Here is a 26,630-nt window from a genome sequence, read left to right as displayed (position 1 = left end):
TAGAATTAACAGGGTATCTTTATTCAGCAGTTCAGCATATAGCAAGAACTTTATTTTCCTTTACATTTTAATATACATGACCTTGAACAGCAATCTTCTGTTCACTATACAGAGAATGGAATACATATGCTCCCTTGTATGATGCATTTGTACATATTTGAGAGGCCTAAAACAGGACTAAAATTGCTTTGGGTGGCAAATTCGGAGCAAAATATCCATAGGCTATCTATCACCTTTCCTTACTGTGGTTATAAATCATATATATTTTAAGTTAAAGAAACATGATTAGGAAGACAAATCAAACCGTTTAGAACAATATATTTAGCTAGATAAGCAATCTGAGCCACCAAAGACCTAGGGCAGGGCTGGATGAAGAATGACATGGTAAAAAAAATACCAGGACTCAAACCCTAGTTCCTGTGACTATCAGTCAAACCCCTCAAATATTACACCAGAGGTCCAAAACGATTAGGCTAACAAGGTTGGTAGTGGTGGTACTATGGTTGCTACACTTACCCCAATTGTAGGTCTACAGAATATCATTCCTCTATTTATCTGAAACCTACAGCATGAATGACCCACACTTATTTTGCTTTTCTTTGTGTTTTCCTAGGAGTGTTGTCCTGTCCACATCCTGCCTTTTTGTTCCCATCATCTGACAAAAGATCTTTCTCCTAATTTCTTTCTTATTTCCTGTTTTCGTCCTGTTTTCCTTCTTTGTGGACGTTATTTACATGCCTCACCAGATGAGCCTTCTGAGTGAATCCTTTACCACATACTGAGCAGACATGTTGTTTCTCTCCTGTGTGAGTCCGAATATGTTCATTTAGGTGTCCCTTCTGATAGAAGCTTTTCCCGCAATCACCACAGCTAAATGGTTTCACTCCTGTGTGAGTCAGTATGTGCGTCTTTAGGGCTGCCTTCTGATTGAAGCTTTTCCCACAGTCACCACAGCTAAATGGTTTCACTCCTGTGTGAGTCAATATATGCTTCCTTAGGTGCCCCTTATGATTGAAACATCTTCCGCAGTCACCACAGCTAAATGGTTTCTCTCCTGTGTGAGTCAGCATATGCCTCCTTAAGTCCCCCTTGTAACTAAAGCTTTTCCCACAGTCACTACAGTTAAATGGTTTCTCCCCTGTGTGAGTCCGTATATGTTCGGTTAGGAGCCACTTCTGATTAAAGCTTTTTTTCCCACAGTCACCACAGCTAAATGGTTTCTCTCCTGTATGGGTTCGAATATGTTCGGTTAGATGTCCCTTCTGAATGAAGCTTTTACCACAGTCTCCACAGCTGAATGGTTTTTCTCCTGTGTGAGTCCGTACATGGTTGGTTAGATGCTGTTTGCGTTTGAAGCTTTTCCCGCAGTCACCACAACTAAATGGTTTCTCTCCTGTCTCTGCTGTATGAGTCCTCATGTGCCTGGACAGAACCCCTTTGTATTTGAAGGTCTTGCCACAAATGGAGCAGGGTTTATCCACGTGACAGAGTCGGACATGGGCCTTCAGTTTACAGGTGGAGTTGTAGTGTTTTTTGCAGAATCTGCATTCCCTGGGTCTCATCTTAGTGAGAGTCAAATGCCTCTGCAGGTCAGCTTTCAGAGCAAATGTTTCACAACAGTCACGGCAGCGTTGAGTTTTTATAGGCGTGGTGTGGCTGGAGTCATTGTTTTGATTATTTAGGTGGGTCACATTGCTAAAAGGTTTGAGATCCACTAGTTTAGAGTCACGATCTCTGTTCTCCACAGTCTGGGTTTGGGGAAGAGTCAAGGACTGAAGTGGGTCCTCCTGATCACATTCACTTTTCACACAAGGAGTGAATTTGAACTCTATGATATCAGCCTCCATCCCTTGAAGCTTCTCTTTCTCCTGACTGGTACAGAGTTCCTCCTGTTCCTCTTTCATCTGTGTGGGCTCTGGATCCTCCTGCCCCAGTCTCGTGCTCCACTCCTGCTCACAGTGCTGCTGCTCAAAGGGAACCTCTTCAGAGACAGCAAGAGAGAGCTGCAGGGAGTCTGGAGGGAAAAAGAAAGGAGCAGATATTATCTATACAGCCTTTAGACATCAGGGTTGGGGTCAATTTGAATTGAAGTCAGTAAATTCAGGAAGTAAACAGAAATTCCAATTCCCAAAAAATAATAACTTGAATCCATTTTCAATTACTTCTTTGCTACATTCTTTGCATCTCTTCTTAGTCTTACACGTACCCCCCAAAATCCTGTTTCAAAGCAACTTCAAAAGTCCACTATGACAAGATACTTGTATTCAGACCCCTTCACTTTTTCCACATTTTGTTTCGTTACAGCCTTATTCTAAAATTGATCAAATGAATGTTTCCTCAATCTATAAACAATACCCCATAACGACAAAGCGAAAACAGGTTTTTAGAAATTTTAGCAAATGTATTCAAAACAAAAAAACATACCTTATTTAGATAAGTATTCAGACCCTTTGCTATGAGACTTGAAATTGAGCTCAGGTGCATCCTGTTTCTATTGATTATCCTTGAGATGTTTCTACAACTTGATTGGAGTCCATCTGTGGTACATTCAATTGATTGAACATTATTTGGAAAGGCACACTCCTGTCTATATAAGGTCCCACAGTTGACAGTGCATGTTAAGAGCAAAAACCAAGTCATGAGGTCGAAGGAATTGTCCGTAGAGCGCCGAGACAGGATTGTGTCGAGGCACAGATCTGGGGAAGGGTACCAAAAAATGCTTGCAGCATTGAAGGTCCACAAGAACACAGTGGCCTCCATAATTCTTAAATGGAAGTTTGGAAGCACCAAGACTCTTCCTAGTCAGGATCGAGGGAGAGATGAATGGAGCGAAGTACAGAGAGATCCTTGAACATCTGCTCCAGAGCACTCAGGACCTCAGACTGGGGGTGAAGGTTCACCTTTCAACAGGAAAAAGACCCTAATCACACAGCCAAGACAATGCAGGAGTGGCTTCAGGACATGTCTCTAAATGTCCTTGAGTGGCCCAGCCAGAGCCCGGACCTGATCTAACATCTCTGGAGAGACCTGAAAATAACTGTGCAGCAACGCTCCCCATCCAACCTGACAGAGCTTGAGAGGATCTACAGAGAATAATAGAAGAAACTCCCCAAATACAGGCGTGCCAAGTTTGTAGCATCATACCCAAGAAGACTCGAGGCTGTAATCTCTGTCAAAGGTGCTTCAACAAAGTACTGAGTCAAGGGTCTGAATACTTATGTTTCCATTTGCTAAAATTTCTAAAAACCATTTTTTTCTTTGTCATTATGGGGTATTGTGTATAGATTGATGAGGGAAAAAAATGTCTCAATCAATTTTAGAATACTATAATGAAGTCTGGTTTAACAGCAATGCGTCAGTGTCTTTTATCCTGGCCATGCATTAGCCAAGTAGCCCATCAATGGAAGGTTTTTAAATGGTGTACTCGTAAGAATACCTTGAAATATGAGATTTTTGCATAATTCACAAATCACATAGTTACCTGCATAGTTCATTTTGCTTGTTCAATTATCCATCCCATTTTCAAAGAATGCGTCTTGTCTGATTACCAAATAAGCACTCCTCCAAACTTATTTAAATTATTCAGTGCTATAATTCCATATCAACGGCAAATATATCTTTGCTATTGAAAACGTGCTGTTAGGTTCTAAATAAACGGAGTAAAAACTCAGACGACTAGTAAAGCTCAAACCAAGTTTATTCACCCACTGGGTCACACAGCTGCATAAGACAAAGACATGTTCCCACCAGCACAAGTATTTATTTAGGTGAGGTCTCATGACATCTTTGTTGCTAGGCAGGACGTGGGTAATAAACAGTTCCTTGTCCCTTCATGTGACCTGACCTGACCTCTGCCCCCATTCCTCACTTATCAGTGACCACAACCATGTGATTTACTAAGTAAGGGAAAAGGCACTCTAAGCCCATGGCTCATATCCACCCTTAATTGACCCAAACATATACATTCCTCCTATATATAAACATTAACTTCTGGTGTAGCAAGTATTTCAAATTACAAACCAACAGTGCCAAATTTCTAGAGTGCAAATGTGATGCGCAAAGGCATTTAGGCCTACATGTTGAAGCCAAACAGAACATTGTAGACTGTAAACATGACAAACATATTAAGCAAAACTGGATTCATTTAACTGTTGCTATTATTCGTCACGGCATGCTATTTAATAAACGCTATCAATTTACAATGGGCTATGAAGAGAATATTCTGTGCCCTCCAGCCGAATTGGAGTTGATAACGCAAAGACCATCAATAACCTACAACCTACACCAGACTAGGACGAGAATATTCCAAAGCCCTCCAGCCAAATTGGAGTGGATGATAACGCAAAGACCATCAAAATCCTACACAACAGCATGCAGTCATAAGCCAAGGAGAACGAGTGAGTGATCAAGCCCTCGTCACACCCTCAACTTATTTATTCATCAAAACCCAGCCCTTTCGTGCCACCACCAGCCAGAGACAGTATAGACATCTTCGGTTGTGTTCCCTTGCTCAGACATTGCAAGCATCAATCAATGGTTGCGTGACCAGCTTTGACTGAGCCATAGGGCAGCAGATTGCTATTTAATATAGGGTGCTCTATTCATAAATTCACTCTCGAGTGTCAGAGTGTGTTCTGGACTATCAGTAAATTCAGAGCATGGTCAGATTGTCCGTTCGTAAATTCTGAGCTTTTCGGTCTCAGAGTGCACACTGGACCCTCTGGCTGAGGAGTAGGATCGATCAGAGCGTTCTGACCTCAAAACGGCAGTCAAACACCCAAGCTAACAGCTACTTCTAGGCACAAATGAGAGAATACCTCACTCTGACCATTTTACTCGTCCTAGCAGATCTGGTTAGAGTGTTTTCATGTTCTCAAGAGGGTTAGTGGCAAACTATGAAACTTGACAATGTTGCAACGGTTGAGCCACACAAAAATGTATCGGATGGCTCCATCCAGGATATTTCAAGCTGGCTGTGGAGTGAGCTTACGGTGCGCATTCTTAACTCTGCTACACTCACCCCTTCTAAACTCTCTACACAGCGAGCTACCCCGGCCATTGATCTGACTCTAACTGACGATCCGGGTCACAGGCATCACTGTAACAGAGGTCAGTGTGCTGCTAAAAGCTTAGCTTCTTCCACTGTCCTACTGCCCCATACTGGGCTCGAACCAGTGATCCTCTGCTTCGCAAACCTTGTGCCCGCACTCCTTGATAACGTTCCAACAGGTTGAGCCAGTCAAAAAGGTACCTGTTGGATGGCTCCATCCACGACATTTCAAGCTAGCTGCAGTGAGCTTACGGCACATTCTTAACGGCGTTACTCTGGCAACAACGTAATTACGTTTCTTTTGCCGATGTTTACTGATACCTGTCATAACAACTGGGTACTAGGTCGTTCATATATTCCTCAATTATTCTGCGCTGTGGCACCCTCAAACCACAGTATTCTTATATTGGAGTAGATTGCCAGTGCTGATACGTAAAATACAAATCCAGGCATCTGACATGCATCAGCAACTTCTGACCAGGGAAACACTAGCATTATCAATTTTTTTGCGACAGCTATACGAGCAAAGATGTAGAGGCGAAGCGAGAGGGTCGACTCTGCCCAAAATCTGTCTGTGCGAAATCAAGCGTTAGGCAGACCAAGAGTGTTTGTATGGGGGGGGAACGAGTGTCAAATTTGGTCAAGATAAAAGTGAATTGCTATTTTGATAGGTTTGATCTAATATAAGTTCCATAACGCTTAGGTTGTTACGCATGTACTGATATAAGTGTAATGCACGTGACATTCCAGCAACTCTGCGCAAAAGTATTTTATATCGGAGTTGCGCCTGTTGTTCACACGCGTATCTGGTCTCTCATTGGCTAGAATGTTCCCACCTGATCTCGCCGCCTGCCTTTTGCGGACATGTATTTCCATTGTTAGAGCGGTCAGCCGACCATCTTGTCAATATAATCACAAATCTTTGGTGAAAGTGATGACCCTTCTGCTTCACTTCCATATCCTTTCCCATATTGTTGAGAATTGGCTTCAAGATAACGAAATTCATGAAAACGCGCAGAGGTCATTTAAGATCAAATGATATTTATTTTTATGGATGAATTTACGTCTAACAAATGCCTTTGAAGATTTTTGATTGCGTTTTTATTTTCTTATGACAAAAATCCTCATAAAAGGCATCTGGTAAAGTAAATTAAAAAACTAGGGTCTATTTTCCTAAATTTCCACCTGACTGACATGCCCAAAGTAAACTGCCTGTTACTCAGGCCCAGAAGCCAGGATATGCATATAATTGGTAGCATTGGATAGAAAACACTGAAGTTTCTAGAAATGTTAAAATAATGTATGAGACTAACACCATTGATATAGTAGGTGAAATTCCAAAGAAAAACAAACCAGATTTTTTTCCCCTTTTCGCTCCCAGGCTTTTATAATGGAAAGCTATGGGTTCTATGTAATTCCAGCTCCCAGATTGCAATTCCTATGGCTTCCACTAGATGCCAACAGTCTGTTCATTGTTTTAGGCTTGTTTCTTCAAAAACGAGCAAGAATTGAGTTTTTGTACAAAGACTCCCGGTTCAAAATCAGTCTGTTGGCGTGCGGTGAAGAGCACGCCAATAGACTGCGCACTTACTAAATTTACTTTTCTATTGAACATACTTCTTTCCGTATGAAATATTATAGTTTATTTACATTTTAGGATACCTTAGGATTACATAGAAATGTAGGTCGACTTGTTTGAACAAAGTTTAGCGGTAGCTTTTTGGACTGCATTTTGAACGAGTGGATTACTGAAAATCGATGGCGCCAACTAAACAGACCTTTTGGGATATAAAGAAGGATTATATCTAACAAAACAAACATTCATGTTGTAGCTGGGACCCTTGGGATTGCAAACAGAGGAAGATTTTCCAAAAGTAAGTGATTTATTTAATCGCTATTTGTGATTTTATGAAGCCTGTGCTGGTTGAAAAATATGTTGATGTGGGGCACCGTCCTCATACAATCGCATGGTATGCTTTCGCTGTAAAACCTATTGTAAATCGGACAACGCAGTTAGATTAACAAGAATTTAAGCTTTTAAATGATATAAGAAGTATGTTCATGAATGTTTAATATTATGATTATTTATTGGAATTGAACGCCCTACACGGGATGCTGTTGAGCGGGACACTATCCCTAGAGCCCTCAATGGAACGCCCTGGATCAGAGAGAGATCAAATAAAATGTTTAAAGCCCTATTTGCACAGGAGTAGTATAACCAGAGAACGTTGGTGATGCAACGATTACCCCAGAATGTCCTTATTCCAGAGGACGATTTGGACGGGATTAGTTTGTTCAAAACTGGCCCCTGTAATTTTACTTTTTTTTAAAAATAAATTGATCATTATGCAGAAGCCTGGAGGTTATTATTCGAGGAATTAGAAGATATTTCAACATGTCCAGGCAATAGCAGGCTACACTGATAACTCGAGCTTGGCTCACAAGTTTCTAAGCCATATCAAACCATCTATGGTATAGTGTCGCCATAATATCTGAATTGAGGAAGTGATCATAATCATTATTTTAGCGATGAGAAGGTAGACGTCCAAAATGTTCCCCAAGCCTGCAGATGAGAGCTTGCACTTGATGGTTTTAGGCTAGGATTTGAAAAATATACAGTACCAGTCAAAAGTTTGGACACACCTACTCATTCTGGGGTTTTTCTTTATTTGTACTATTTTCCACATTGTAGAATAATAGTGAAGACATCAAAACTATGAAATACCACATATGGAATCATGTAGTAACCAAAAAAAGTGTTAAACAAATGTATTTATTTATTTTATTTCACCTTTATTTTAACCAGGTAGGCAGGTTGAGAACAAGTTCTCATTTACAATTGCGACCTGGCCAAGATAAAGCAAAGCAGTTCGACACATACAACAACACAGAGTTACACATGGAGTAAAACAAACATACAGTCAATAATACAGTAGAAAAATAAGTCTATATACAATGTGAGCAAATGAGGTGAGATAAGGGAGGTAAAGGCAAAAAAGGCCATGGTGGCAAAGTAAATACAATATAGCAAGCAAAATACTGGAATGGTAGATTTGTAGTGGAAGAAAGTGCAAAGTAGAAATAGAAATAAATGGGGTGCAAAGGAGCAAAATAAATAAATAAATACAGTCGGGGAAGAGGTAGTTGTTTGTGCTAAATTATAGATGGGCTATGTATAGGTGCAGTGATCTGTGAGCTGCTCTGACAGTTGGTGCTTAAAGCTAGTGAGGGAGATAAGTGTTTCCAGTTTCAGTGATTTTTGTAGTTCGTTCCAGTCATTGGCAGCAGAGAACTGGAAGGAGAGACGGCCAAAGGAGGAATTGGTTTTGGGGGTGACTAGAGAGATATACCTGCTGGAGCGCGTGCTACAGGTGGGTGCTGCTACAGTGACCAGTGAGCTGAGATAAGGGGGGACTTTACCTAGCAGGGTCTTGTAGATGACCTGGAGCCAGTGGGTTTGGCGACGAGTATGAAGCGAGGGCCAGCCAACGAGAGAGTACAGGTCGCAGTGGTGGGTAATATATGGGGCTTTGGTGACAAAACGGATGGCACTGTGATAGACTGCATCCAGTTTATTGAGTAAGGTATTAGAGGCTATTTTGTAAATGACATCGCCGAAGTCGAGGATTGGTAGGATGGTCAGTTTTACGAGGGTATGTTTGGCAGCATGAGTGAAGGATGCTTTGTTGCGAAATAGGAAGCCAATTCTAGATTTAACTTTGGATTGGAGATGTTTGATGTGAGTCAGGAAGGAGAGCTTACAGTCTAACCAGACACCGAGGTATTCGTAGTTGTCCACATATTCTAAGCAAGAACCGTCCAGAGTAGTGATGCTGGAAGGGCGGGCAGGTGCGGGCAGCGATCAGTTGAAGAGCATGCATTTAGTTTTACTTGTATTTAAGAGCAGTTGGAGGCCACGGAAGGAGAGTTGTATGGCATTGAAGCTCGTCTGGAGGGTTATTAACACAGTGTCCAAAGAAGGGCCAGAAGTATACAGAATGGTGTCGTCTGCATAGAGGTGGATCAGAGACTCACCAGCAGCAAGAGCGACATCATTGATGTATACAGAGAAAAGCGTTGGCCCAAGAACTGAATCCTGTGGCACCCCCATAGAGACTACCAGAGGCCCGGACAACAGGCCCTCCAATTTGACACATTGAAATCTATCAGAGAAGTAGTTGGTGAACCAGGCGAGGCAATCATTTGAGAAACCAAGGCTATTGAGTCTGCCGATGAGGATGTGGTGATTGACAGAGTCGAAAGCCTTGGCCAGGTCAATGAATACGGCAGCACAGTATTGTTTCTTATCAATGGCGGTTACGATATCGTTTAGGACCTTGAGCGTGGCTGAGGTGCACCCATGACCAGCTCCGAAACCAGATTGCATAGCGGAGAAGGTGCGGTGGGATTCGAAATGGTCGGTAATTTGTTTGTTGACTTGGCTTTCGAAGACCTTAGAAAGGCAGGGTGGGATAGATATAGGTCTGCAGCAGTTTGGGTAAAGAGTGTCCCCTCCTTTGAAGAGGGGGATGACAGCAGCTGCTTTCCAATCTTTTGGAATCTCAGACGACACGAAAGAGAAGTTGAACAGGCTAGTAATAGGAGTTGCAACAATTTCGGCAGATAATTTTAGAAAGAAAGGGTCCAGATTGTCTAGCCCGGCTGATTTGTAGGGGTCCAGATTTTGCGGCTCTTTCAGAACATCAGCTGACTGGATTTGGGAAAAGGAGAAATGGGGAAGGCTTGGGCGAGTAGCTGTGGGGGGTGCAGTGCTGTTGACCGCGGTAGGGGTAGCCAGGTGGAAAGCATGGCCAGCCGTACAAAAATGCTTATTGAAATTCTCAATTATAGTGGATTTATCGGAGGTGACAGAGTTTCCTATCCTCAGTGCAGTGGGCAGCTGCTTGAAAAAGCTAGCCTTGGCTTTTCTAACTGCCTGTGTATATTGGTTTCTAACTTGCCTGAAAAGTTGTATATCACGGGGGCTGTTCGATGCTAATGCAGAACGCCACAGGATGTTTTTGTGTTGGTTAAGGGCAGTCAGGTCTGGAGAGAACCAAGGGCTATATATGTTCCTGGTTCTACATTTTTTGAATGGGGCATGCTTATTTAAGATGGAGAGGAAGGCAGTAAAAAAAATAAAAATAACCAGGCATCCTCTACTGACGGGATGAGGTCAATATCCTTCCAGGATACCCGGGCCAGGTCGATTAGAAAGGCTAGCTCGCTGAAATGTTTCAGGGAGCGTTTGATAGTGATGAGTGGAGGTCGTTTGACCGCTGACCCATTACGGCTGCAGGCAATGAGGCAGTGATCGCTGAGATCTTGGTTGAAAACAGCAGAGGTGTATTTAGAGGGCAAGTTGGTTAGGATGATATCTATGAGGGTGCCCGTGTTTACGGCTATGGGGTGGTACCTGGTAGGTTCATTGATAATTTGTGTGAGATTGAGGGCATCAAGCTTAGATTGTAGGATGGCTGGGGTGTTAAGCATGTCCCAGTTTAGGTCACCTAGCAGCACGAGCTCTGAAGATAGATGGGGGCAATCAGTTCACATATGGTGTCCAAAGCACAGCTGTGGGCAGAGGGTGGTCTATAGCAGGTGGCAACGGTGAGAGACTTGTTTTTTGAGAGATGGATTTTTAAAAGTAGAAGTTCAAATTGTTTGGGTACAGACCTGGATAGTAGGACAGAACTCTGCAGGCTCTCTCTGCAGTAGATTGCAACACCGGCCCCTTTGGCCGTTCTATCTTATCTGAAAATGTTGTAGTTAGGGATGAAGATTTCAGAGTTTTTGGTGGACTTCCTAAGCCAGGATTCAGACACGGCTAGGACATCCGGGTTGGCAGAGTGTGCTAAAGCAGTGAATAAAACAAACTTAGGGAGAAGGCTTCTAATGTTAACATGCATGAAACCAAGGCTATTACGGTTACAGAAGTCATCAAAAGAGAGCACCTGGGGATAGGAGGGGAGCTAGGCACTGCAGGGCCTGGATTCACCTCTACATCACCAGAGGAGTAGAATAAGGGTACGGCTAAAAGCTATGAGAATTGATCGTCTGACGTCCAGAATAGAGTAAAAGGAGCAAGGTTTCTGGGGGCGATAAAATAGCTTCAAGGTATAATGTACAGACAAAGGTATGGTAGGATGTGAATACAGTGGAGGTAAACCTAGGCATCGAGTGATGATGAGAGAGATATTGTCTCAAGAAACATCATTGAAACCAGAAGATGTCATAGCATGTGTGGGTGGTGGAACTGAAAGGGTGGATAAGGTATAATGAGCAGGGCTAGAGGCTCTACAGTGAAATAAGCCAATAAACACTAACCAGAACAGCAATGGACAAGGCATATTGACATTAAGGAGAGGCATGCTTAGCCGAGTGATCATAAGGGTCCTGTGAGATTCAGACAGCGAGCAGGGCCATAGGTTGCAAGCTGGCAGAAGATTGAGGGAGGTCTGTTTTTAGCCACCTTGTGCGTTTCCGTCTGTAGATTAGTGGGGTTCCGTGTGGTAGGGGACCAGTCCAATTGGCAAAATAGTTATAGTTATAGTGGCCCAAGAAAATTGTCCAATAGACCTATTCAGATAGCAGCCGATAAGACAGCTAACGATTAGCAGGCCGCAGATGGGCGTTCAGGTTACATCGCGACGGAGGGGCCAGTTGGATAACTCCCTCGGGCAGATAACGTCGGTAGTCCAGTCGTGAAGGCCCGATGGGGCTCCGCATCGGCAGTAAAACGGGTCCGGATAGGTGATTGTAGCCCAGGAGTGGCTGTTGGAACTCTTCAGCTGGCTAGCTCCAGAATAATTGATGTTAGCTCCGGGACCGACGTTAGCCAATAGTCACTCGGGTAGCAGCTAGCTAGCTGCAAGATCCAGGTGTAAATGTCCAGAGCCTGCGGAAGAAATCCGTGGATATGGAGAGAAAATAGGTCCGGTATGCTCTGGTCTGAGTCGCGCTTTTCAAAACTGGCGATAGCTTTTCGAGTTAAGGGATAGCTGATGACCGCCAACCGTGGCTATCTGAACTCCAACATTAGCCAGTGAGCTGGCCAACTTCTGGCTAGCTTCCATTGAGGATTTCAGATGAGGTAAATAATACTTTTTTTTTTTTTTTTTAATTGGTGAGGCGGGTTGCAGGAGTGTTTTGAGGTTGAGTTTTTAGAAAAAAATATATAAAAAGATATGTGAAGAAAAGATTATATATATATATATATATATACACACACACACACACACACACACGGGACACGACAAGACGAAGGACAAAGACGTCTGACTGCTACGCCATCTTGGATTGGAAGATTTGGAAGAAATCAAAATATATTTTATATGAGATTCTTCAAAGTAACTACCCTTTACCTTGACAGCTTTGCACACTCTTGGCATTCTCTCAACCAGCTTCACGAGGTAGTCACCTGGAATGCATTTCAATTAATAGGTATGCCTTGTTAAAAGTAAATAATTTTTTTAGCTTAGTTGGTCAATTTGCAGTGTACAAATTAATTATTTTTCTGTCTTCCCGGCCATGATTAAGCTGACACCTGCTCGTCAAACAACTCATTCCAAAATCATGGGCATTAATATGGAGTCGGTTCCCCCTTTGCTGGTACAAGAGCCTCCACTCTTCTGGGAAGGCTTTCCACTTTCCCTTCACTGGAACTACGGGGCCTAGCCCGAACCATGAAAAACAGCCCCAGATAATTATTCCTCCTCCACCAAACTTTACAGTTGGCACTATGCATTGGGGCAGGTAGCGTTCTCCTGGCATCTGCCAAAACCAGATTAGTCCGTCGGACTTCCAGATGCTGAAGCGTACTTCATCACTCCAGAGAACGGGTTTCCACTGCTCCAGAGGCCAATGGCGGCGATCTTTACACCACTCCAGCCGACGCTTGGCATTGCACATAGTGATCTTAGGCATGTGTGCGGCTGCCTAGCCATGGAAACCCATTTCACGAAGCTCCCGACAAAAACAGTTCTTGTGTTGACGTTGCTTCCAGAGACAGTTTGGAATTTTATGTGCTTTCAGCACTCGGCGATCCCGTTCTGTGAGCTTGTGTGGCCTACCACTTCGCAGCTGAGCCGTTGTTGCACCTAGATGTGTCCACTTCACAATAACAACACTTACAGTTCACCGGGGAAGCTCTAGCAGGGCAGCAATTTGACAAACTGACTTGTTGGAAAGGTGGCATCCTATGACAGTGCCATGTTGAAAGTCACTGAGCTCTTTCAGTAAGACCATTCTACTGCCAATGTTGTCTATGGAGACTGCATGGCTGTGTGCTCGATTTTATACACCTGTCAGCAACAGGAGTGGCTGAAATAGCCAAATCCACTCATTTTAAGGGGTGTCCACTTACTTTTGTATATGTAGTGTATTTAGCTGGCTTCTAGCCTAGTGTTTGATATGCAATGCGATCTCCTCGGAAGTCTCACGCATTGGCTGTGAGACACACTCCTTTGACCCTCTTCTCACGCTCTCACAGCACACCTCATATCTCACGCATTAAAAATACTGCTTTTATTTTTCTAATTTGTCCACTGTATAGTGAGCACATACATTTTTCAACTGTCCTCCAAATAGTTTTGAAATCGGAGCATGCGATCTCATCTGCGCCGGCAACTTAACATCACGAGCGAAACCTCTAATTGTCCTGTCTTGCCACGGCACTTTGAACCGTGACACATTGAAGCATTTCATTGGTCTAGGTGTGGCAGGTAACCTAGTGGTTAGAGCATTGGGCCAGTAACCGAAAGGTTGCTAGATCAAATTCCGGAGCTCACAAGGTGTAAATCTGTTGTTCTGTCCCTGAACAAGGCAGTTCACCCACTGTTCCTAGACCGTCATTGTAAATAAGAATTTGTTCCTTACTGACTTGCCTAGTTAAACGAAGGTTAACATTTTTTTTCTATAGTTATGTAAGGGATCAACAGGATTGGATGCATGTTTTAAAGAAACACACCTCAAGATTAGAGTGGAGCTGAATGGAGAGAGAGAATGTTCTCCGCTGAATTTATTTAACTAAAAGGAGCATGTACAATGTTGTCACCTAATTAGGTTGCTGGTACTCCCATCCTTATTGCAAAATGCAGCCTTTTGACAGCATGTACTAAAGTCGATTTAATCACATTAGTCCCCTCATTTGGTGATTGTCATTTAGGCTGTGACAACTTAAAAGCAGCAGACAGATCTACAGTGTGTTTTAACAGGGACGTTTTGTAAGGTGACCTGATTTGTAACTATAAAAATAAGTGTGTTGTACAGCTTGTGAACCTAGAAGTGTCAATTTCATCCCTCAAAAATCTACAAGTAACAAAGTCGTCGAAGTTTGAGTGCTCATTTAAATGTTCAAAACATCCTGAATACACCTGACCTATGGTTTTTATTTCCCACCCTGGTCATAGTTTAGGCCTGTGTCAAAATACGTAGAATGGCAGGAAATTCGCTGTAAAAAAGTTAAATATTCGCTAGTCCCCAGTCGAGGGGTTGTGCCAGGGGGCAATGAAATTCACATCGCAAATCTCAAGCTTTTTTCAAAAGTTGGCAGCCCTGACAATGCAAACTCTTCTAGCTATGCCAGGAAACATCGGGCAACATCCGTTCATTGGTATGGATGTATCCAATTAATGTCAATAGAAAGAAGCTTAAACACACGCAAATGTAGCTACTGGCTGCAGAGGTCGTGACTGTATTAGCCGTAGCTAGTTGGCTAGCTAGCAAGCAAGGGGCAAGAACGTTGCCAGCGACCATGGAACATAGCTATAGAACGAACTGGGCAGCGTCCATGAATATCGAACTAAACGAACGACTGGGTCGCGTCTAGCAACCAAAAGATGAGAAAGTATTCATTATCTTGTAAAAAAAATTCCGGTAAGTGTACTTTAGTATTGTTTTACTTGGCAACTGCGGTATATAAACAGGATAAAGGCCTGAGTTCTGTACATTACCAGCTTGGGGAAAAATTGTCGGGCGTTTATCCCTTACATAATTACATAACCCTAGATCCCCTGGTAGATATCTACTAGCTACATACTAACCAATTCTACTTAGTTTTATCTTCGGTGTGATCTGCAGCAGTCTCCGTAGCCGATCATTCTCCTCCTTGTACTCTGCCACCGTTTTCTCAACTGCCGCGAAAATCTCCAGGGCAGCCGCCGTTAAACGTTCATTTAAAAACACACGAAACGACTGTAGTTTAGACATTTTCGACTGAGTGAGGCGGGTAGTCGGCCTATTCCGTCCAGTCAGTAGGTCTTGAATCCGCAAGGAATGTTCATAACCAAAACAAACTAGTCTCCAAATCTACTTCCTTTCTCTTCTTCTTTGGGTTTCATGGCGAACGACACGCAAAATGCGTATTGTCGCTACCAAATGGACAGGGGTGAAACTTTTACAAAACAAAAGTAAACTCCATAGGGGAAGGGAAAATTAAGATTAATTCACACAAACTCTCCAAAAAGTATTAATAAAAAATATACACATTCCCATTCATTCAGTCATTCGCAAACTCAAATACCCTGCTCAGTCTCTGGGGCCTGAGTGGGTGGGACTGCACAAGACAGTAACACACATGCATACTCCCAGATGTTGTTGGTATACCAGCCATACAACTATTAACAAGTTTACCATGGCAGAAATCCATTTTCCTTAACACAAATACACATAAGCTGGTCATGTGATGTCACCATTACTCACTCGTTACAACATATGCTTTTACCAAATTTATTCAAAAACTCATATTTTCTTTCTCCTAGGAATCATCTTTTATGCAGTGCAAGTTAAATGGATAATCAAACACGTCCTCTGTTGCTGCATTGAATAATATAATTGCCATGCAATCTGATATCTTGTGCTTTCTGTCCATTCCTTTGAAAGAAAGTGAATTATTCTACAGGAAATTCTCTCTGAAGGATGAGGAAGGGATCCTGCAGGTTGTCCAGAGGACAATGGCCCTGAAAATCTTGTGGAATTACCTACAGGAATCTTACCTACAGGATATCCCACTGTATTTTGGGGCCAATTCCTGCAGGTGGTCCTTCAGGAAAAAATCCTGCAGATTTAATTGATGACTATCTGCAGGATTCTTTTTTTGTAAGGGCAATTAAAACATTTTGCTCCTTGGCCATTCTCTTCTTCTAAACTAAATCTAGTTTTGTGGTTTTCGTCTTCTTTTGTGTTTAACAGCGGCTGGTGCACCCGGAAATGTGCAACAGCGCCGCCAGTTGGATTGGGTTTACTAATGTACAAAGCAGCCAGACCAGTAGTAAAGGAAAACTAATTAAATCCAGGCAAACAGTGGTTATCATAACATCCTAGACTGGCTAGTCAGTTGGTTTGCTAAGACAACTAAGAGGCTAGTTAACTAGCTAGTTAGCTATTGTTTTTATTTTAACAAGAACAGAAGAATTGGCTTGGAAATGGCACAGATCTCCCGAGTGGTTACTCCAAGGTGGACTTTTCCTGTAACTGAGGTGCAGTGACCCTTTGGAGCCATATCCAGCATCACCCAGGTGGGTGCTACACGATGTTTGAGGAGTACCTTACCACAGGGCCTACAAAGAGGCTGGGGATGGCAATTCATTCACTTGAACTCAACTAGTGAACACACAATGTCAGGACGAGGCCAGTAAGCTGTGGTCCACCTTCCTTATCTCCCACAGTGATTAGCCAACCCTTACCATCATGGCTCCCATTTCTGGCCATTTTGGCCAGTACCGGGCCCAGCTGAGTTATGTAGGTAAAGGCGAGGCCCCTAACAGAGTGCCTTCGAAAAGTATTCAGACTATGTGACTTTTTCCACATTTTGTTACATTACACCCTTATTCTAAAATTGATTATATTGTTTTTTCCCCTCATCAATCTACACACAATACCCCATAATGACAAAGCAGAAACAGGTTTTTATAAATGTTCGCTAATTTATAAAAATAAAAACCTGAAATATCCCATTTATATAAGTACTCAGTACTTTGTTGAAGCACCTTTGGCACCGATTACAGCATTAAGTCTTCTTGGGTATGACGCTACAAGGTTGGAACACCTATATTTGAGGAGTTTCTCACATTCTTCTCTGCAGATCCTCTCAAGCTCTGTCAGGTTGGATGGGGAACTCTGCTGCACAGCTATTTTCAGGTCTCTCCAGAGATGTTAGATCGGGTTCAAGTCCAGGCTCTGGCTGGGCTACTCAAGGGCATTCAGAGACTTGTCCCGAAGCCATTCCTGCATTGTCTTGGCTGTGTGCTTAGGGTTGTTGTCCTGTTGGAAGGTGAACCTTCACCCCAGGTCCTGAGCAGGTTGCTCCGTTCATCTTTCCATCGATCCTGACTAGTCTCCCAGTCCCTGCCACTGAAAAACACCCCCACAGCATGATGCTGCCACCTCCATGCTTCAACGTAGGGATGGTGCCAGGTTTCCTCCAGACGTGATGCTTGGCATTCAGGCCAAAGATTTCAATCTTGGTTTCATCAGACCAGAGAATCTTGTTTCTTTAGGTGCCTTTTGGCAAACTCCAAACGGGCTGTCATGTGCCTTTTACTGAAGATTGGCTTCCGTCTGGCCACTCTAACATAAAGGCCTGATTGGTGGAGTTTTGCTGGACACAGTTAAAAAATTGCTATTTAAAAGCATTTTGTTGTGTTAAAGCCTGAATTTAAAATGGAATTAAATTGCGATTTTGTGTCACATGCCTACACACAATAGCCCATAATGTTAGATCGCATCATCTGGGGATCTGTTGGGGAGGTATGCGAATTTGAGTGGGTCTACAGTGTCTGGGATGATGGTGTTTTGTAATAGTATTCCACGGTGTAATAGGATTCCACCTTCCTCCTATATTGTCCTTTTGATTTCTCGTCGGAGGTCGTAGCAGGCTTTCTTGTATGCATCCATGTCCCTGTCCCGTATTTAAAGGTGTCCAGGTGATCCTGGAACCTGTGGTGCTGTGAAATGATGGATGAGGATTTGAGGGAGCACCTTAAGAACATAAATGAGTAAGTGTTCTTTACACTTCAATTTGACGTGTCGACAGACGTAAGGTGGCTTAGTAGAGGTAAATTCCTGCAGAGATTTAGGGATCTGTTATTTGAAATCAAGGAGTTTCTGGCCTCAAAAGATGCAAAATATGAGCAGTTGCAAGACAAAGTGTGGCTGTTAAATTTAGCTTTTTTGACCAACGTAACTGTTCAGCTGAATGAGCTCAATGTCGAGCTGCAAGGAAAATACACAAATATTGTTTAAATTATTAGCTTTATGACAGCTTTTAAACAAAAATTGAAATTGCTGTCCTCACAATCGCAGTGACATGAACTGAGGAATTTCAAAAATATGTCAGAGCTTGAAAGTCAGGGAAAAGCACTAGCACTTTGTGACTGTGGTCGATACGTTGAACATTATCACAGACTTTGACCGATGCTTTCAAGACTTTGCGATCTTGGAACCTGTGGCAACATTTATGTGCTTTATGTTTGGTTGATGTTGATGAAATTGCAAAAGAAATTGCATAATTTCTTCACATGGAGGCATCAGCCGTCGAGAGTGAAATTTTGACTCTGTAAAGCGACCTCCAAATCAAATTGAGGGCATCAGGGGATCACTTTCGGAATCTTTATCATGGAGGAAAAATATCCAAACATGAGAAAAGTTGCCATGTACTTGACAGCGTTTTTTTGGATCTACCTACCTTTGCGAGTCAACATTTTCAGACATGAAGATCAAGTCAAAATACCGGTCCACTCTAACAGATGATCACCTGGACACCTGCTTGAAGATAGCAATCAGTAGCTACAACCCAGACTATACAAAGCTTGCTGACAGCATGCAGTGCAAATCATCCAATCAATAAGGTGAAATGTTATTTAATATTGGCTAGGGTAGGGGGCGGGGGGTAGACCGCATTAGGAAAAGGGTGGGAAAAGTAGATCCTATCTAACTGAAGTCTGGGCACCCTTGCTCTAGCCTTTAGACTGATATTTCCTGTAAACCATGGTTTTTGGTTTGGATACGTTCTTATAGTCACTGTGGGGACGACATCATCTATGCACTTATTGATGAAGCCCGTGACTGTTGTGGTAAACTCCTAAATGCAATTGGATGAACCCCGCAACATATCCCAGTCTGTACTAGCAAAACAGTCTTGTAGCATCGCGTCTAGTTCCTCCGACCACCTCAGTATTTTGCGCATCTTTGTAAACAGGAAGCAGGAGAATGGAGTGTAGGGATGGGTACCGAAACCCGGTATTAAACGGGCCCCGGGGCTAAATTATGAAAGACTGTAGTATCGATAAGCTCCGATGTTATCAGTTCTGATTTCAGGACTGGAGAAATTAAGAAAATACATGTCCTATTTATTATTGCTAACCTAAACATTATCTTGCACATTTTATCTCACCAACCGTTTCTAATTTGCAATAAGATTAAGACATTCGTCTATGATGCATTTTAGCTATTCCCAATCCAGAAGAGAGATCTCTCACGCGGAGCCTGTGTCTCTCACACGCTACAGCACGCACGCACACACACACACACACACACACACACACACACACACACACACACACACACACACACACACACACACACACACACACAAGACCCTGCTCTTAATTAGTGACGATGGCGGAGAGAACTAAACGTTCAAAAGTGTGGTTACACGTCACTAGAGTTGATGCTGACAATGCTCGTTGCCACAAGTGCAACAACACTTTTGCTTGTAAGGGCGGAAACACGAGCAATCTGTCCAAACATCTATCGAAAGTGCGTCATGTACAGGCAGAGAAATGTAGTTTGACTGCATAGCTCGTAGTTCATCTCTCGTTGCCCGATCAACATTAGGTATGTATGCTAGGAGCCTAGAGCCCACACAGAGTTAACTAAATTATGTGAACATGGGTTCATGATCAAAGTAACCACTAGCCAGCTGATTGTTTAGCTATGGGTGCGTTCATAAATTCAATCACCCATTTAAAGATTTTGCAACTTGTTTGTTAAAGTTGCAGCTACAATGAAGCAACCCACTTCTCCCTCTAATACTGCTGGTCCAAGACAGACAAGCCCAAAGCCCCTTCACTCTGGCAGCTAGTGGGAGGAAGACTGAGGAGAGGGTGAATGAGTGCCACCTAACTGTGACCAAGTTTGTAGTGAAAGGCCTACACCCCTTTGCAACAGTGGAGTCCAAGGGCTTTAGGTAACAGTCTGTCAGTATTTATTGAGTTGTATCAATTTTTAGGATATAGTAGTATAAAAGGGTTGTATGTTAGTCCCATCACTCCACAATACAATACGCAATAATGATAATTCAACACATGAAAACTATATTTTTTACTGTAGGGAGATGAGCAAGACACTCAACCCCAAATATACCCCTCCCCCAAGCAGTTACATCAGTGACACATTAATTCCTACCTGGTGTGGTGTAGGCAAGGCCAATGTGATCACTGAGCTGAAGGACGTGCCAAAGCTGGCCATCACATCAGACGGGTGGACCAGCCTCTGTCAGGACCACCATCTCACTGTTACAGTGCACTACACAAGACAGGGCAGTGTAAAACAGAAGGTCCTCCACACCAGGGCAGTGTCAAATTCGCAAACTGGCGAAGTAGTGGCAGGAGATCTCAGACATTCTAGAAGAGTTTGAGATAGAGCAGAGCAAAGATTGTAGCTGTGACTTGATAATGCTGGCAATATGGATGTTGCCATCAAGAGGCTACACATCCTAAAAATAGGATGCTTTGAGCACACATTGAATCTGGCAGACCAGAAAATCTACAAAATAACTTCCATTGATAAATGGGCAGCCCGAATCAGCAGTGGTCGTGTGGTTCAAGAGATCCTCAATGTCCAAAACAGTCTTGAAGGAAAAGCAGCAGCTCCTTGGTAAGAAGCCAGTTCAATATATTAAAGTATTATTTATTTAGAAATCCGTGACTCTGCCCCTAAAAACAAGCATACCACGAGGAAGACCATTATCGGTGTGAAGCGTATCTCCGGTCTGATCTATGAGGAGACCCGCCATGTCCTGAAGGTGTTCCTGGAGAACGTGATCCATGACGCCGTCACCTACACCAAGCATGCCTAGAGGAAGACCGTTACCGCCATGGACGTGGTCTATGCTCTGAATCGCCAGGGACGCACCCTGTATGGTTTTGGCAGTTAAACGCACTGTTTTCGGCATTTCAACATCCTAACTTGAAACTAAAAGCTCTTAAGAGCCACCCACATCCGCTTCAAAAGGGCCAATTCCATATAGTGGTTGGTATGTTATTGGAATATTGTTTAGGTATGCTATTTGGTAGGAAAGCATGAGCAAATCCGAGTGGACAGGGAGCATTAATGACAGGACTCTGTTCAGTGCAGCCTTTACGCACAGAGCGAGGCCTATGTGTGACAGTGCCAAAGTGGGCAATTCTAGGATCAGCGTTATTTGGAGCAGCAATCATGCCCCCCCACACTTTTTGAAACACACAATTCCCCATCCGTCACAGAATGTAGGCTATAGAGAAGGGGGAGGCAAAGGTACCGTGCACACATTTTTTACATTTTAGTCATTTAGCAGACGCTCTTATCCAGAGCGACTTACAGTAGTGAATGCATACATTTCATTTTCATTTCATACATTTTTTTTTCTTCGTACTTGGCCCCCCGTGGGAATCGAACCCACAACCCTGGTGTTGCAAACACCATGCTCTACCAACTGAGCTACGGGGAATGCTCTACCAACCATGCTCTACCAACCATGCTCTACCAACCATGCTCTACCAACTGAGCTACGGGGAATTGTCTTTGTTCGGGAAGCCCGCCTCTGAGTGGAAGGCTCTTTTGAGCGCAAGAGCTCCACTGGGCAAATGGCAGGGGCGCCTATGAGAAAGCAAGGGTGTGTCCATGGCAGCTGAATTTGCTTAGCTTCCTCTTCATAAGACAGGTAAGCGCCCTCCACCCCCTCATTTGTTTCTGAGAAGCAACGAGACATCAACATCATGCCCGAGCCAGCAAAGTCCGTGCCCAAGAAGGGCTCCAAGAAAGCTGTCACCAAGACCGCAGGGAAGGGCGGCAAGAAGCGCCGAATGCCCAGGAAGGAGAGCTATGCCATTTACATGTACAAAGTCCTGAAGCAGGTCCACCCCGACACCAGCATCTCCTCCAAGGCCATGGGAATCATATTAAGTTGAATGAACTCGATCCATGTTATTTGACATTAATGAATTCTGTACAGCACTTTGTGATATCTGATGTAAGAAAGCTGATGTAAGAAAGGCTTTATAAATACATTTAGACCAAGTCAGAAAGGTTCACATTTTACCTTTGGATTTACTAGATCAGAGTTCCCTTAACAGAAAAGGTATTAGGACAGCAGGAATCCATTGATTTAAACATCAACGGTTTGCAAAACAGCTCTTATTAACAGAATTGCTATCAACATTGAAGGTACGTCCTGGTTGCTGCATAGACTTCATAAGGAACTAAATATTTTCATAGTAATCGTGGTGCTGAAATGGCCAGCGCCTCTGCCCAGTTGGCAAGGGCTATTTCCCGTTTGAGGCAATTTTGACATGCTATAGGCACAGTTCAGTACACCCCTCATCCAATAGACCCCAGCATCTATATAACACCCCCTCCCCCCCTGTAATTCTCACAGAAACCACTTTATTTCCTCCACTTTCCCTGGTCATCTGTGGCATCTCCACTCCACCACGTCACTGCAACAAAACAATTGTGGAGGTGCATTGATGTAATATATATAGTCCTTGAGAAGAAGTTATATAGGATATATAATGTAATGGCATCTCAAATGTTTTTTTTTACAATCCATATACCAGTAGGAGAGCGTACAGAAAAAGAATGCACTAGGTTAGAGAAAACAGTTGCAATCCATTTTTAATCAAGTAGTACCATTTGAAGTGACCCTCATTTTATACTTCACAAACATACATTGTCATGACGTAGTGTTCCAAATCTGCAGTAGACAAAAACCAGCTGAAAATGTGCAGGTCAACACCAAATGGTTAAGTGATTCTGATTTCAGAGCAGTCAGATTAAGTAATAGTGAAATACATTTTAACAAATGAAATAGAATATCATATCAAATGTAATGTGAGCATTGCATTGTGGAAAGCAAAGACTTTATAAAAAAACGAATTGCAATGTGCAGCATTTATTTGTAGATGAAACACTGATTAAGTTGGGTGAAAAAGTAACTGTATGATTTGGTGTACTCTACTTGAAAATGTGTTTGGAGTTTTGAAAGCACTGCCTATTTGCTGATCTGTTGTTATTTTCTTTTTTACCACATACTTGGGGAAATGGCACCAGTTGAGGGATGATGGCTCTCTGTGGCCATTGTGAATAGTACTTCAGATCCAGCAGATGGTGCTCAAATGCCTCCCTACGTGGCTTGAATGATGAGTTGACTTATTCCTTATAGCTCCTAATGAATTTAAGGCCAGTGTTGGCAATATGACTTCTGATCCAGCAGGAGGCAATGAAATCCCTCCCTATATGACTTGACTGACCAGTTAGTTGTCTGACTCCTTATAGCTCCTAATGATTTTAAGCAGAGTGTTGGCCACATGCCTTCTGGTCCAGTAGGTGGTGGTGAAATCCCTCCTTACACGAGTTGACTTATTCCTTTGAGCTCCTAAATGAGGCATAGGGTGTCAACAGTGCATCTCGGCTGAACCCTGTTCTGAGCCCTTTTCTTCACTTAATTCGAGATAATTCCGGTCTTCTTCATGTCCTCTTCATTAGTCCCTCTGCATGTCTTCCTTCCTGTCTTGCCACGTGGGTTCCTCTAAGGTGTGCTTTTTTTTCTCGGCAATCACTAGCCACTTTCATAACGGATCAGCAGTCACTTGAATAATGTTTCCATATTTTGCATTACTTATGTCATATGTATATACTGTATTCTACTCTATTGTACTGTATCTTAGTCTATGCCGCTCCGATGTTGCTCGCCCATACATGTATATATTGTAATTCCATTGCCTATGTTAGATTGGTGTGTCTTGTGTGTGTTGTTGTGAAATTGATAGATATTACTTGTTAGACATTACTGCACTGTTGGAGCTAGAAACACAAGCATTTCACTACACTCGCAATAACATCTGCTAAACACGTGTATGTGGCAAATAGGATTTGATTTGATGGGTGATTGGATTAGATTTCATGTTGGTAGGAGTTTTCCTCAGTGTGTGTCCACCTTCCATTTCCACTTTTTGTCCTAGTTGGGGAGCTATCCATTATACTGTAGGCTACTTACTAGCAATGTCACTGTAGTCAAAGTATATTCTCCCTATATTCTCCCCAGCCTTCTCCCTAGTTGACTTGGGCATGTGAGTGATTTGAGAACGTTTGGCTTTGGTATCCAAGGTGTTTGAGAATGTTGGGGGCCAGTGTTCTGAGGGGCTGACTATGACATCATAAAGTGGAATGTAGTTAGTGTGCTGTTTGAGGGATTCCAATTCAGTCCGGTGCAGTCTTCCAGACAGTGCAGTTGTGCTTAGTCTGCTCTCTGTGTGATGACTTGTAAGTTGATTGTGACTAGATGGAGTACAGCTACGACCGGAAGTGACATTTTCGGTAACCCTAACCCTTTTCATATCCTAAAAAGCAAGCGCTGTTCCTTGATGTACTATTTATTTCTATTATATTTATTTCTATATTACTAAACCAAGGGCTGGCAGCCAGTAAGTACAGGTAAGAGACCATTATGGAAACAATAATTTGCTAGATTAAAGCTAGTCACATCTGAGATGTTAGACTGCACTGAATGATAAAGTGCCAGTATGTGCTCTTGGACCCTTATGGCGTCAATGGGTCCACCCCATTTGTCCCTTTTGAAATGAACAGTTGAGATGGGCCCTCCTTCTGTGGCCATCGTTTTATGCTACATCTGAGGCCATCTTGTGGGCATAGTGTCATCTGGGCCAGAAATGAGCAACATCATACCAATAATCCCATAATAAGACACTTTGTTAATACAATATTAGCACATCCCTATCACCTCTGTATTCTTAGGAAAACAATCTGTTCATTGTGTGGGTGGGTGGGTGTCTGAGGAATGTTTTACTGTGTTTCAGCTAACAGAGGTATCACCACCCCTCCTATTGGCACCTCAGGTCCTCTTGGCCCCCTGACTGTCAGGCTGGATCCTGTCTAGGGAAGAAAGAAGAAGAATGATGTTATTAATGACAGTCAATATGCTACCGCTGCAAGATGACATGGCCTTCCACAAGGTGACATGATGGGGCCCCTTTACCTTTCCAATGAAGGTTTGGTGTGTTAGTTGTTGTTATTTTGTGTGTGGGAGAGTCACCTTGTTTTCTCCTCTCTACTTAGGCCTAAAGAACTCGAAGAGGTCCCATCTCTATTAGAGGGTTTCAACGTGTGAGGGGCAACTGCAGTGGGGTGAATCATACTAGTTCAGTGTTTCCTAACTCCAGTGGTAAGAGTAGCCTACCCCCAACAATACCCATTTGTGTTGTAGCCCTGGACAGGCACACCTGATTCAACATACTTGTCAACTAATCACCAAGTTCTCAATGAGTTGAATCAGGTGCAACAACAACAATGTTGATCCCCCAGTTGTCACAGTTTGGCCTAGCCTATATGAGTATTTGAGTATGTTCCCTGTGCATGTTAGTTGCTTTCATTTCGTCTTTTCTGAACCCACTATTGCTCCTCCCTAGTTCCCACGAACGAGTGCACTCCCCTTTGCAACAGAGGCCAGGCAAAAGCGCACGCTTGCTGTGCCACTGGCCTCAATCAGGTCCACCAAACACAGATAATAGCGTCTTAGAATGTTATCGGTAGTTTATCTTGTTTCTCTGAAGCCAGCTTGGTGGATTCCAAGGAGGCCCATTTCCTCAGTGTGGCTCCTCAGTCTTTGGGTGAGTACTCTCTCAAACAGCTTCCCAACATGACTGTGGAGGCTGATTGGTCTATAACTTGTGATGTTGTGTGGGTCTTTACCAGGTTTGTGAATCATTGTGACAACTGCAGATTTCCAAGGTAGGGGAAAATGGCCATCCATGAGACATGTGGTGAAGAGGTTAGAAAGGAGGTGCAGGTATTCATCAGGTGCTTGCTTGATGAGTGTGCTGTCAATGTTGTCTTCCCCAGATGCTTTGTTTTTCGTTTTTTTCAGATGAGTCTTAATTTCTTCAATAGTAACAGAGCGGGTGAGGGGATGGTCTACTGGTGTCAGACTTGAAGTATATACTGTTTTCTGTATTTCTCTGTCGACAATGTTTTTCCATTCTTTGCCATAGAGGGATTAATTGGGACAAGAATGAACATTTTGTAGGTGGTTTCTAAATAATATAGCTTTTGTTTTGTTGTCTTCAATGAATTGGTCTTGAGACTTCAGCACAGGTATGATATTATTGGTTTTGTCTCCGTTAATTGCTTTGATTTTTTTGCCAGAAGGTCCGGGGGTTAGTGTCTGTATCTAGCTGGTGATAAAAGGCAGGGTGAGTTGATATCTGATATGATCCTGTAACCAATTAACTTCTGTTTTCAAGTTCGGTGCTCTTGTTCTTATAAAATCTCTCCGGACCTTTCTCTTCTGCTTGATGAGACTGAG

The 26,630-nt window shown here is 43.0% G+C and overlaps 1 protein-coding gene and 1 long non-coding RNA gene across 2 annotated transcripts; one reads left to right on the top strand and one right to left on the bottom strand.

Moving 5' to 3' along the window:
- LOC115178062 (zinc finger protein OZF) lies at positions 1–15,373 on the bottom strand. Its single transcript, XM_029739090.1, has 2 exons — positions 15,094–15,373; positions 1–2,014 (listed from the first exon to the last, which is right to left on the bottom strand). The coding sequence occupies exons 1-2, from the start codon at positions 15,257–15,259 to the stop codon at positions 687–689; spliced, it is 1,494 nt and encodes a 497-aa protein (XP_029594950.1). The 5' UTR covers positions 15,260–15,373; the 3' UTR covers positions 1–686.
- LOC115178065 (uncharacterized) lies at positions 14,371–26,630 on the top strand. The gene is made up of 2 exons (XR_003872544.1): positions 14,371–14,926; positions 25,126–26,630. It is a non-coding gene; the product is annotated as an uncharacterized LOC115178065 (long non-coding RNA).

This window comes from Salmo trutta, chromosome 38 (genome assembly GCF_901001165.1).
Source record: "Salmo trutta chromosome 38, fSalTru1.1, whole genome shotgun sequence".
NCBI lineage: Eukaryota > Metazoa > Chordata > Actinopteri > Salmoniformes > Salmonidae > Salmo > Salmo trutta.
The sequence above is the reverse complement of the archived record's forward strand: the minus strand, read 5'-3'. Positions and strand labels throughout refer to the sequence as shown.